The sequence below is a fragment of the Blennius ocellaris genome (assembly GCF_963422515.1).
Source record: "Blennius ocellaris genome assembly, chromosome: 14".
In the NCBI taxonomy this organism is placed as follows: domain Eukaryota; kingdom Metazoa; phylum Chordata; class Actinopteri; order Blenniiformes; family Blenniidae; genus Blennius; species Blennius ocellaris.
In genome coordinates, this window is record NC_137663.1 from 12,748,928 (window position 1) to 12,762,536 (window position 13,609).

At 38.5% G+C, this 13,609-nt stretch overlaps 1 protein-coding gene across 1 annotated transcript in view; it reads left to right on the forward strand.

Moving 5' to 3' along the window:
* Positions 1-13,609, forward strand: part of rxfp2a (relaxin family peptide receptor 2a) — a 51,119-nt gene that overhangs the window by 14,077 nt on the left and 23,433 nt on the right. The window contains exons 3-7 of the mRNA XM_080509544.1: positions 2,982-3,065; positions 3,701-3,806; positions 10,260-10,331; positions 12,466-12,537; positions 13,144-13,215. Of these exons, the coding sequence (XP_080365670.1) occupies positions 2,982-3,065; positions 3,701-3,806; positions 10,260-10,331; positions 12,466-12,537; positions 13,144-13,215 (406 nt within the window). The remainder of the gene's footprint in view (positions 1-2,981; positions 3,066-3,700; positions 3,807-10,259; positions 10,332-12,465; positions 12,538-13,143; positions 13,216-13,609) is intronic.

Here is a 13,609-nt window from a genome sequence, read left to right on the forward strand (position 1 = left end):
TGCATCGACAGTCATGGGTATACTGCTCAAAGTCCCAGTGTGAATCTGTGATGTGTCGTATTCCGCTTACATCATCTTATCTCTGTTACAAAACCTGACTCGTCTTCGCCCATCACGTCTAACATAACATTTTAGAAACTTTTTGAGATTTCTGAGGTAAAAGTTTTATAATCCACGTCTACAATTTGAATATATCTGAAGAACCAATAGTTTGAGTCCAAAGCCCTTTTATGTTTCCCTTCCTGTCTATAGTAACTGAAATCACAGCTTTTTTCTATAATGGGTCAGTTTGTCCTTTGCCAGAATCTGTTTGAACAGTTTTTATCTCTGTGAATATTTTTACACGACTCACCAGAGAATCCGTCAATATCTGGCATTTGATTTTGATCATAATCGACTGATTGTCATGTTGGAAATACTTTTTTCTATTCTGTTCTTCCAAATACTTGGCAAATCCAAGAGTTCTTTGATTTCTCACTCTTCTTTTGCTGTTGCTTGGAGACATACATTTTGATAACCTTTTCTAATCCTTCAGTTGTAAATAATAGTTTTTTTGTGGATTCCTTCATGTTTGCTGGACTTTAAATTGTTTCGCCACATATTGAGTCACTTTGTAGTGTGGTTCATTGAAGTTTAGTGAATTTTTGTTTTTTTCTTAACCTTTTGATTTAGGATATCACTAATCTGGGACTGATTATTTGTTCTAAATAATTTTGTCTCTGTTATTTTTCCTCTACTGTCTTTTTTTGGTCTGCTGCCCTTGCTATTAAACTCCTTCTCATTACAAATCTTAAACAGACAAAGTTAAATGTGTCCCAGAGTAAATTAGAATCCACTGCATTGTCTATTTTCCTCAATTCAACATTGAATATCTTTTTTTTTTTTTTTTTTAAACATTCTCCTGTATTTTATGGTTATTTAGCAAACCCATTTAATTTCCCTGTGTATTTATTTTCAACTGACAAGTCAGTTGTCAGACCTTCTATTCTGCCTTTTATCAGTCTATTGTGTTCATCAAAAGAACGATCTTTTCTGTTGGGGCAGAATAGTGTCGTCCCTCTCTAACAGATGGAGCTCCCTTCAAGCATCAAACATCCCCATTCGATAACAGAGGTGCTGAGGTTCTGACAGATGGGTCTCATTTCCCTTGTTATTGCCCATTTCCAGTTTAGTATTCATAATCTCACCAAAGGCCCCTGTGCATATTAAAATCCCTTCAGTTTCAAAGTCTATGATTTCAAACCATTGTTCTAGAAATGGCACATAGACATTACAATAACACTGTAATACCTTTCCTCTTTGTCAATTTTTAATTAATTAAAGTAGTAAGTGACCGAGTTATGGTGACTCCTCTTTTTGAGCCTTCCTCACAATTAAGTAAAGGAGCCATTAAAACAAAAAATGTGTTTGTTTATCCTGTGCTTGCTAAAAATAAATGTGTTTCTTATAAGTGTATCCCTTGAACGTTTTCTTTTCTCATTCATGCCATTAACTTTCCTCTTTTTAATTGGATTGTTTAAGCTGTTCACATTTCAGGACACGACGGTCACATTGTCATACTGATTCGCTTACTAAGAGAGACAAAAGAAAACATCACCAAGGCTGCCAAAACGGTGGCATGTAACAGAAGAAAATGATATGCAAAAAAAAAATTAAAAAATTCCAAAAAGTGGAGGATCGTTGAGGTCTCAGACAATGTGGTCCCATTTGGTGGATCTAGTAAAAACTGAGAAATGACACAGGGACTGTGAGTAATCATTCAGGTAACTAAAAACACACGGCATACAAGAACCTCCCAGATGGTTTCCCTCTTTTTATTTTTTTAACTTGTGAATTCTTGAAACTCTTCCTTGGCTCCAGCTGCGGTTGTGTCGTTCCCCCAGGAACCCTCCTGGGTTTCCTCCAGTTCCTCTTGATTCAGGTTCCTGATGAATGGCGTCTGGATCCGGATTCTGTTCTCCTTCAAGATATTTTTCTGTTTTGAACATTTTCTGATGCAGCGACGTGATCGAATTCCAGTATTTTATTTCACCATTGTGTCCCCCACCACCACCACCTCTCTTTTCACTCGTTTGGTGCTGAATTCCAGGGTAGGAGGTCGGTTCTGGGTGTCTCTTGCACCAGTTTGGCTGCTGAGTCGTCCTCTTCTCCTGCTGGAGCGCCATAAATTCTGAGATTATTTCCCCTCGATCTGGATTTCAATTGAGTAAACTTTTCCAGAAGTGCTGTTTGTTTGTTTGTTTTTTGGTCATATGAGGAAAGAGAGCCGTTTCAGCTTTTCAATGCTGCTCGGAAGCTGCCGTGTCAATTTTAGCGAGCCGTTGGTTCGTCTTCTCTAAAATGTCTTTTCTCACGGCATTTCCTCAGTGTTTCTGCAAATGCACAAAGAGCATATTTCATTTCTGTTTTTAAATCTCATATCTTATTGTGGATCATTTCCAGGCCAGATCCCCCCCCTTTTTTTTATATATAGTTGTGTTCGGCTATGTTCTCCGTTTCACGGCCACCATCTGCTTCCATTTAACTGTCGGCTCGCAATTATTCCAATTTGTTAGATTGATTGACTGGAGTTTTTCTACCCATTCCAACTTTTCCCCCTTGACACATTTCAGTTAAAATTATTCTATTTTTAAATTTTTTTTATTTGAGTTTTTGGGAGTTTTATCGTTTACTGTCAGGAGGTCCAGCGCCAGAATCATTCAAATGGAAGTTTTTACACAGTCATTCCTACTGTGAGGCGAGAGCCTAATTTAAGCTAATGATTGCATTAAACCTGAACATCACATTCAAAAGTAATTAACGTAGCCCTCCACCCGTGTCCAAAACCTTAACCAAATCAAGATGCGGCTTCTGGAGTCGTGGTTATTTATCACGTCTGCCACGTTGCATGATGGAGGTACAGCACCTCCTGTGTGGGTGTTTCTGGATTGTTTCCATCTTCAGCGTATAAATGATCATTTTCACCCTGTTTGGTTTTGCAGGGGACAACATCGGGTGGGCGGACCTGTTTGGTCAAACGCTTCAAAACGTCAACTCGTTTGACCAATTCTTCCTGAATGAGTGTCGTAAGTGTATGTCTTTATCATTTTATCGTTTGGAGTTTTATATACCTTCTTGCCCAAGGACACCTGGAAGGTGACCATCAACAGAGGCACAGTCATTAGCATATCTGTCCGAATATTAAAACAAGTGATAAGAAAAGTTTTTCGAAAAAATGCCCAGACTTTTCTTGTCTTTTCTTATCTATTTGCATTTGTTTCTACTCAACTTGTTATCAGCTGGAACACAAAGATTGAATGCATTTGAGTTCAGGCTTTATCATATCGGATGTTTTTACATGCAGTATTTGTCTGTATCAGAATAACAAGAGCTGCGTGGATTGCACAACACTGTGGCACTCAGGTGAAACTTAATGTCAACATCAATCTGAGTGCTGATTTGTCAAGTCAGACCATATAGGTTATGAACTCCAGTTGATTAAATGTCTGCATTTTACTGGGCAACAATTAAGTTTATCTTACAAATGCGTTGTCACGTTCAAGCTCGTTTAATCCAGAAATCACAATGATTTGCAATAAACCATAAAACTTATCGAAATAAAAACAACTTTGTGTTCTGTCTCATTTGCACTCTGTGATGAGCTTGTAAAGCAAGGCTCATAGAGAAAAATCCATAACTGTGTGTGTGTGTGTGTGTGCAGTCTTGCAGGAGTATCCAGAGAGTTGTGACTGCATAGAGACTGATGTGGAGTGTGTCGACGTCAACCTGCAGGATGTTCCTCTGCTCTCTCCAAACGTTACCTTTCTGTAAGTGTCCTCACACATCCGTAAACGGAGATGAATTATGCCAAGTCAAATGACGTGACGAACGCTTACAGTCGATTAATGTTTCTGCTTGACTCGTTTGTTCACGCATTTGTTTATCAGCCTAATAATCTCCTCCCCAATCGGTTGCACTGGACCATCCAAGAGTAGAGGCAGGGTACAAGCATAAACATGTCGTCAGATCACCTGGCAAACACACAAGAACAGATAACTGCACCCATCACAGTCACACCAAATACGGTCAAATGCATGTTTTCGATAGCGGAAAAGTGAAACCCCATAAACACTCGGCGACAAAATTCAAATTCTCCACAGATGGGCCCAAAGAATTCACACTTTTCATTATTGTGGCTGAGCTGAAATAATAAAATGGGGACTTTGATTCACAGTGACAGATAATGATGAGCTTCGGAGGGATGGAGACCTTTAAACTATCAAGAGATGGAAAACTTCAAGCTCGAGAGACGCCAACATTTAAATATAGTCCTATGAAGCTATGTCCATCAAAAAAAGTCACAAAATAATACATTGCCTTGAATATGCTGTTAGTATAAGACGAACAGTTCAGATATTCAGGGTGATATTTACCATGAAAGCAGAAAAGGGGGAACGCAAGTGCTCATTTCATGGGTTTATAAAATGTTCTGTGTGTATGAATTTTTTTTTTCTCGTACTGCAAACACATGCATGAAAGGTTAGATTAATTGGCCAACTTTTACTGCCGTTGGTTGTAAATGTGTACGTCGAAGTGATTGTGTGGTCTTTGTGTGAAACTTCTGATGGGCTGGAGACCAGTACACAGTGTCCCAGTCAGTCTGGATAACGGGTAGAGAAGATGGACGAATGGATAAAAGTGTGAGAGTGATTTTGGACTGATGACACGCCAGATGTGTTCGTTTCACTTAATGTCAGCTTGGATGATCATCATTCCTTGCCAAGATGAAGAAATATGTATAATACAAATACATATTTGATTGGAAGATCATATGTTAGTCATGCGGGAAAGACTCACATCCCTTCTAGGAACTTAAAGTAATATTCTGTTGCTTGATTTTCCAGCTGTTAAGAGGCAATAACTTAACATCAGTTTTAAGATTGGAAAGATTACCAGTGTTATGGGATGGTTGTCGTTACTCTCCTGGAAGATGTGGTTGTTTGAACAAAAAAAAAACCCAGAACAGCTTCTGTCCCAGCTGAAACTGAATCTTGTTAGGATATTGAATAAATGAATAATGACCACAGAGGTGTCAAAAAAATATCTGCCTTCTCTTAGAATTTCTACTGTCGCATGACTCAACACTTTTTCCACAATCGACTTATTACTTCTTTTTGCTACTTAACACGAGTATCTCACAACTGAACATTTCTTAAGTTTATTTCTGTGTGCGTGCGCAAGTGGGTGTGTTTTTGATATAGTACAATTCATAATGAAAATATAAACTTTGCTGGATCTTTGCCAGCCAACCTGCTTCCTGTGTGAAAGAACAGCCCCTCTGGGCTAATGATTTTGCGGAGAAGTCAGAAATCATGTCATGTTTATTCATTGTCTCCATGGAGACCTTCATCCTGGAAAATCCACTTCAATAATTCCAATGTCCTCAAGAGAATAATCAATGGCGATTGATCAAAACCATCAAAGTGATGTTAAAAAAAAAAACAACAAAAAAAACATTACTGTTTAAAAGTTTTAAAACACCTTTTTCCCCCAGTTATTGATGGCAATTGCTGCAGATGGTCAATTGTGAAAAGTGGTGTACATTTCAGACTTTTACAAAAGGGCCTTTTTCAGGGAACGAGAAATGAGTTGAACACTTAAAGCTGTTCTGCACCAATAGAGGTTGATCAAGACATGAAAGTCTGTACTTAAACCCCATCGAGCTGGTTTGGGATGATCTGGACACGAGTGAAAGCAAAGAAACCTACTCGTGCCACAAATTTCTGAAAAATGCTTGGTTCCCATTGTAGAGAGAAAGCCACGATTGTGTTCAGCTATTTACTTTAACGAGTCCTAAGCTGAAAATGCATTTTTGGTTTATAAATCGAGTCCACGTTTTAATTTTCAAATTAAACGGATTATTTGTTCTATGCTTTCATTTCAGAAGAAGTTCAATTGGATACATTTCAATAAATAACTGGAAAGATCAAGGTATTTTAAAAGTTTTGACCGGTATTATTGGTGAAAGACTAAAGCAGAGTTGAAACAGGACAGTTCCAATGATTTTGTCTTGTGGCTATATCTTTAAAGACGGCGCCGTTTTCAAAATAAGTATAGTTTTCTCATGGGGAACTGTTGTGAAATTTCTCTGGCAAGATATATGTATAGACTTCTGTTTCTTTACGCTACTTACTGTATTGATACTGAACACTGAGATAAAGTGTATTTACATAATCATCATGTGACATTAAAAAGCTTTTAGATAAAACAAAACTGCTTACGGGACCACACAGTGGAATAGTGGCTCATTGGAAGAAAATCTCCAGTAAGAGTCCTGGCTGTTCTCTCTGTGTATTGGATTTCCTCCTGCTCCTCTGGTTTCCTCCCACAGTCTCAAAACATAAGTTGAGGTTTATTCGTCACTCTAAATTACCCGGAGGTGTGAATGTGAGGTCTGTCTGTCTGTATTTGCCCCTTAATGGACATGCAGGGTGCCTCTGTCTCTGCCCACACAACCCGACTGCCATTACTCCAGATGCTCTTATTTATTGTGCCCATAATGAAAAGGATTTTTTTTTTTTTTTTGCAGAGCATAACTTTGAGTCAAATGTCCTTTTTTGTGACATTTTGTAAAGGTAAAACCTCACTGACGCGTGCAGCAGCACCTCCCTCCAACTCCATTATCAAGCAGAAAGTACTGCAGACATTTCTCTGCAAAAGTCATTCTGTAGAACGTATATTTTCATAAACAAGTTCTCAAATCCACTCCCCCATTTCATGAACTGTAAGGATGACTTTTCCCACCCGGCCCTCTTGGATTGAGACCTCGCTCCGTGGACTGATCAAATTGCTTGCGTTTCCTGCTGAACTCCATAAATGTCAGCATTTTGAAAGGAACTATAACGTTTGAGGCACTTTTTACTTTTCAATTGACACATTTCCCCATGCTTGCTAAAATCATTCAGTCATTCAGTTTTTAACATTTTTAACTTCCCTATTGTGTCATCAATAGAATAAATTGTACTTTCAGTATTTATCACTCCTCAAATCTTTGACCCAAACTGTGCTATTATCTTAATGTGCAATTTAAATTGCCAACAACATAGAGGAATTTGGCCATCATCATGTGTTCATAATATTGAACAATAATAATAGGCTTTGCACAATGTTTGTGCGTGTGTGTGCGCATGTGTTATAGTTCCATCCACTGAAGTTTTTATAATATGAAATTTATGGTCTACATGAATGCGGCATGCGAGATGATCGAAAGGCTTTAGTAATTCCATGTCATTCGATTTTATTTTGGCCTCAATTGCAAACAGCTGCCTCATAATTGCCAATTTACCACGATCTGCTGAAACTTGTGTCAGCATCTAAATTTCAGAATTTAAGTTTTCTCTTGTACTAGAGTGGTTGATACTTTTGCATTAGAGAAAATGTCTTTTTTTTTCTTTTTTTTTTTTTATCTACCTTGAAAGATGATCATGTTCAGTAAAGTTATGACTGACCTTTCACCCCTCCCTTCTCTTTTTTTATATTTTAAATGTGTAAAGACCTCCTTCCTGTCACGGATTGTGGTGAACCCAAATGCAGACTTGTTTACCTTAACCTTGTGATGTCATCCACAGGGTTCAGGTAAAGTCCACAGATAAGGAGATAGGAGGAACATTTTGGACGTACCCTCAAATCGAGTTGCTCACAGATTTTATTTAAGATCAGGACGTGCAATACCAGTATGGACGTCCTGAGACAAGCGGTCATAAATCAGGCAGAGATCCAAAACACAGATAATCCACAGGAGGAAAGGGAAAAGGAGATTAAATACACAAGGGAAGGGAAGACACAGGGGAGAAGCATCAACACCAATGAGACACACAGAGGGAGCGTGAACAGGAAGGAAAAGAGACGTAGACAAGACAGTTGACTTCAAAATAAAACAGGAAGAAACATACATGTAAGAGACACAGACTTGATGTAGACACAAAGATCTCTTACGTTTCCTCATTAGTAGAAAATGTCCTGGAGCCGGATATCGAGGTGTCTACACATACTCTACTGTGTCGTCCGACGCGTCTCCTGCATGGGTGTGATCAGTATCTCAGACCTGAAAGGATCTTTCTCAGGTGCAGAGAGAAAATGCCTGTGAGAATAATTGCATGAATCGTTTCAAGGCAGGATAATTGCCTTGAAAAGTGTTTCAGTCCGAGATTTAAAATTTTTTTTTTTTAACATTTCTCTACCCTTTACTTTCCTTTTGTTCTGTGTTTTTGGCTGATTGTCTTTATGGCTCACTCACTAAGATGAGAATATCAAAGTGGCACACCATGTTAAAAATGTTGCAGGTCCTCTTTTGAGCTTGAAGCGGTTTGTGGAGCTTGAAGCTAAGGCGAGCTTGCCTCCATGGCCTCCTGCTGTTTTATCTCTATTGGTCTGCCATAGAGAGCCTCCTGACAATCTCTACAAAGATACTAAAAAGTCATTCTATGCCAAGAAAACCCACTTGAAGTACCTCCTCCACTACAGGATGAAATGAAATGATCCCCAATCCATTTATTGTTCCAACAATGACGACTGTATTCTCCTCGTACAAGAGAGAGCACAATCTGCATGAGAGTGTATTATCGTTTTAAAATCGCCAATAAACACAAAGTGCCAACCAGCATTTGTCTCAACTCTCTTGATAAACTAATACATTGGTAAATAATGTGCATCATTTTACTTAATAATTGCATAAGGCAACTTGCGTACAGTAATGAGTGTGTGCTACCTGATCCCACAATGTACATTTGTTTTTATTTCTTCACATTATCAGTTGACAAAATGATTTCAGTTGATCGTAAATAGTTTAAACTACATCTGAAATACGATGTTTTCTGTCATCCAAAATGAGGAGAGCCCATCTTCTTCTGTCAACTTTAATTTGCCTAAAGCCAAGTCTGGCTCTCCATCCCGCATATAATAAAACACTTTTATTTGATCTTCAAATGGAGCTTCCAAATCTGTCATGGCTTTAAAGTAATGCGTATTAAATTATATCGTCATTAGTCAGCAATTTAGCAGGCTTTGACTCGGTTTTCAGCTGGTTGTGTTTGTTCTAATGGTCAAATTGGTCTCGTTAATGGGATTCTTTTTTTCTCTGTTTGTGGAGTTTTACCCATTTAGAAATAAAGACGGTGAAAAGGCCATGTGGTTGCAGTTTGAAACAACCTCACTTAGGAACAGGAGATGATCTACTCCCATAAGTGTTTTTGCACTAACAATGTTCCTTCTCCCTCTTTTTTTTTAAATGTTCTTTGCCATCTTTATCTTTGGTCATGTTTCCAATGATTTCCATTGCATCATATTGTTCTGTGCACCTCTTGTCAGGGACCGTTTGCCGAGGACCTAAACGCTCAACGAGGTTCAAACGAAGCAAAGTTTAGTTCTTTCAAAGGGAAACGGGGGGGGGGGGGAACCACAGGGACCAAAACGTTGGGAGCTAAACAGGAAAAGCACATGGCAACAATGCTGAGTACCAAGGCGAGGTAAACAGACCACCAAAGATACAGAGTGCTTGAGTAGGACATTATGAGGCAGAACTTGACAAGAGGCGGATGGAAACATTAAATGGGCATCAGAAAGGGGGCTCACGAGACATCAGAGATGAGGGAAGAGGACATAAAAACACCCCGGATATACAGTGTAAATCACAAATGTTAACAAAAGACATCAACAGAAATGCATAGAGCTTGTTGAACAAACGGATGACTATTAAACCCTTCAATAAAAGCATGAAAAAACACAGGAGTAACATGTTTAGGTGATAAAACCAACAGGAGCGTTTTGCATGTGTAACAGGTCATTGTTGCATCACTTACTGTCATCTGGAGAATTCGAATAAATTAGGTTTTATTCAGTTTTGAAAGAATGCATGTGTTAGGCTTTGTGAATCAGATAGCCTGTGTGTGAAATGATGCAACCTTTTCCATGAGTGTTGCGTCAGTTGCCTGTAATGAAGTTGATCTTGTCAGATTCCAGGATAATGAAAAAGTCTTTTGAAAGATTTGTGCCATTATTTCTAGCATTCTAAGCTTTACTCCTGCACATTTCTCAATCCCGGTGCTGAGGAACCGATATGTTTCAGATTTCTTTGTGCTTGAATAGGCCTGACTGAAATGAATACTGTCAAGCTCTGCAGACGCCTGACAATGACACCAGTCCTCTATCATCAGGATAATCCAACAAAGCTTTACATCTCTCTCTCTCTCTCTCTCTCCCCCCCCCCATGGGTCATCTCGTAGGTCACTGAGGAGCAACAAGATTCGAATACTGACTGATTTTACGTTCTCAGAATACTCTGCACTGGAGAGACTGTGAGTATGCCCACGCTGCAATACAATTAATCCACACGTCTTATGACTTCATCTTCAGGGTGGTTCTGTCGTTAAATCCCAGGCTTATACCTTCTCTGTGAATACATTTGGCTTCTTCCTCACAATCTGAAATTGGATTTAAAGGTGTGAGATTAATAGGCACATCGCCGCTGCCGACTGTAACAAGCTGAATTCAGCTCCCATCATCCTGACTTTCAAAGGAAGCATCATAGCTGCACTGCTGAAAGAGCCATGTCAAGACTTTGGTTTGCTGTTGAAGATTCATGCTCACAGTACAGCATGAATAGTTTCGCATAAAGAAGCCTTTGCCAGACATGTATGTCCTGGCCCTTCCCCTTCCTGCCGCTTCCTTCTAATCCTCTGCGTTGCTTCACAATTTACGACAAAGAAAACAAAGAACTGATTAGGAGAATAGGAAATCAGACACACGCGATATATAGAGAACAGGTTGAAGTAAAATGAAATGGAGCCGCTTAATGTTTTCTTCTATGAGAAAATTACTGCTGTAAAGGCAATTGGGTATTTTTGGTTGTGATTCATTTTTTTTTTTCATACTGCAGTTGAGCAGCTTCTATAATTTTATTATTCTCAGGAAATGAAAGAACAAGTCTGAAACAATAATATACTCAGTGTTGACAGTTGATATAATTTATGAATTAGTCATTTGTAATAATATTTTTTTTCATTATTCTAACCCCAAACCAGATTCAGTCCTCATCAAATTAGGATTGTGAATATATATTTATGTTGATTACATTTTTGGTAAACCCATTTCAAATTATACAAAAACAAATTAATGATGTGTTGATACTATTGTGGATTCCACCCCTAAACAGGTGCTCTCTACTACCACTTCGAGATTTTTCAGTATAATGAAAATGCACCAGTTTCTGCAGATTGTGGTGCATTTCATTGATCTAAAGTTATAAAAATAAAAAAATAAAAAAATAAAAAAAGGTGGGGGGGGGGAACAGCGTGCAAGTGTTTTGCAGGTCTAAAGGAAAGGTTGCATACTTTTTGGTTCATGTCGAAATGGGTTCATGTTTCTCCTTTTATTTCTAACAGCTCATTGTGAAGTAACAGTTGATTGAGTAGCTGGCTGTGTTAATGTGTTATTCAAGACATGACTTCATTTTGACAGTCGGTATTTCCAGGCAGATTTTTAAAAAAAAATCTTATGAAAATAATTGTAGACTGTTTTTTGTTCTTTTGAATTCTCTGCAGACTGGAACTTACAGTATGGGCTTTATATTATACAAACATTTATGTCTGACAGAGGAATATCATTGGACAAGAGACTTCATACGACATAAACACACAACACTGTGACACTCCACAGCTCATATCGCTTCACCTTAACATCAGTACTGAACCCGGTAATGGATCACTAGTGTTATGCAAACGAGGTCACACATAGCATGGGAATACATAACGATCTACATATTCCAAGGTGAAATGATGCAGAATTACTGCTAAGTAACAACTCTACTGAAAAAGTTCGCTTTGTCATTTCAAAAAGATATAAAGGCAAAAAAAATTTCAAGACCGTGTCAGGGCCAGAAACACTTTTCTATTTGGGATTAATTTGGTGTCTTTCACCACTTCACTGCCATGCGAATATTAGTGCAAAAATAAGGCCCACAACCTTTTTTACTCACACTGAATTTGCCAAATGCCACCATAATGAGTTTTCCTCTCGCACCTGTGTTCACAAATTTAGACGTGTTCTATTGAAATTCAATTACCATCATTTCATTCATCGATATGTGCAGGTCATCACTGTCCAACTGAGGTTGTGAGGAGAATATGAACGACCAACTCATTCAATTAAACTGACTAAATACAAGAATTATGAGCATATATGAGACATATATCAATTGACATTGATATTTTCTGTATCAAGACAAGACAAACTTTCTGTGTAAATCAGGTGTAAAGTACTCCTGAACAATATTTACTCTCAGTTTGAGTAAACCTCAAAAACACCAAAGCTTTCATTTTTTTGCTCACTCATGGACAATGAAGATCTGAGAAGATGGTTAAGATCAACCAAAGAAATCACGATACAGTGTCCGACAAATTCCTTTTTTTTTTTTTTTTTTCCCTTCTGCAGGTTTTTACAAAACAACAGCCTGCAGTTCATATCTGAGCATGCCTTCATCGGCCTGTACAGTCTCAAGAAGCTGTAAGTATCCCGCTTGATCATTTCATTACATCAATCTTATGAAAAGGCAAGCTGAATTTATTTCCCAGGTTTTTGAAATGTCTCACAATGAGGGAAAATAAATTTTTACACATGCAAAGGGGCTCGTAGTGTCACTACTAAATTGCATGCAGTCTCACTCTTTCGTGTTTTAATTTCTAACTTTTTTTTTTTAGTGTCACTGTGGGAATCCAAGATCCAAACAGGGAAAGATTACTGCAGGTCACCAGTACTTTTGTAGTAGCCATTTGTTGTATTTTTGATCAACAGGAATTCAAACTGAGTTTTTCTCAGTGTTGGCATTTGTCAGCCTCGGAACCAAATTTAACCACATCTGGGCAGAAAGGATATGAAGCAAGTCTCTTATTGGTTTAACCTACTCAATGGAAAAAAAATTAATTATACGAGAGATAAACACTATCTCAACATCATTGCATTCAAGACTGTATCCTCAGATGTTATTCAGATAACGATTTCAGATCCGCAGTTTGTTTGTGACTTTCTTTTTTTCTGCTGTTTCTTTGATTTCTCCCTCTCTCCCTCTCCCTCTCTCTCCCTCCCTCTCCGTCTCCTCTCCCTGTTTCTCAGGTTTCTCAGCAACAATTTAATAAGAACCCTCAGTCCTGGTGTGTTTAGGGACCTGAATCAGTTAGAATGGCTGTGAGTAACACACACACACACACACACACACACACACACACACACACACACACACACACACACACACACACACACACACACACACACACACACACACACACACACACACACACACACACACACACACACACACACACACACACACACACACACACACACACACACAGTCCCTATCCCCGGTTTGGCATTGCTCCCAACTTTAACCTTATTGTAACCTCAAACCCTTAATTGCATGTATACCGCATGTAAACAATTATGTGGCCCACAAGGTAGGTCTAACCCCCAAAAGCCCCCCCACCCCCAACATTTAAAAAAATAAATAAAACGAGAACTGTAAGACCACATACATTACACATAGTATAACACTTCACACATTATGTGTTGAATTAAAACA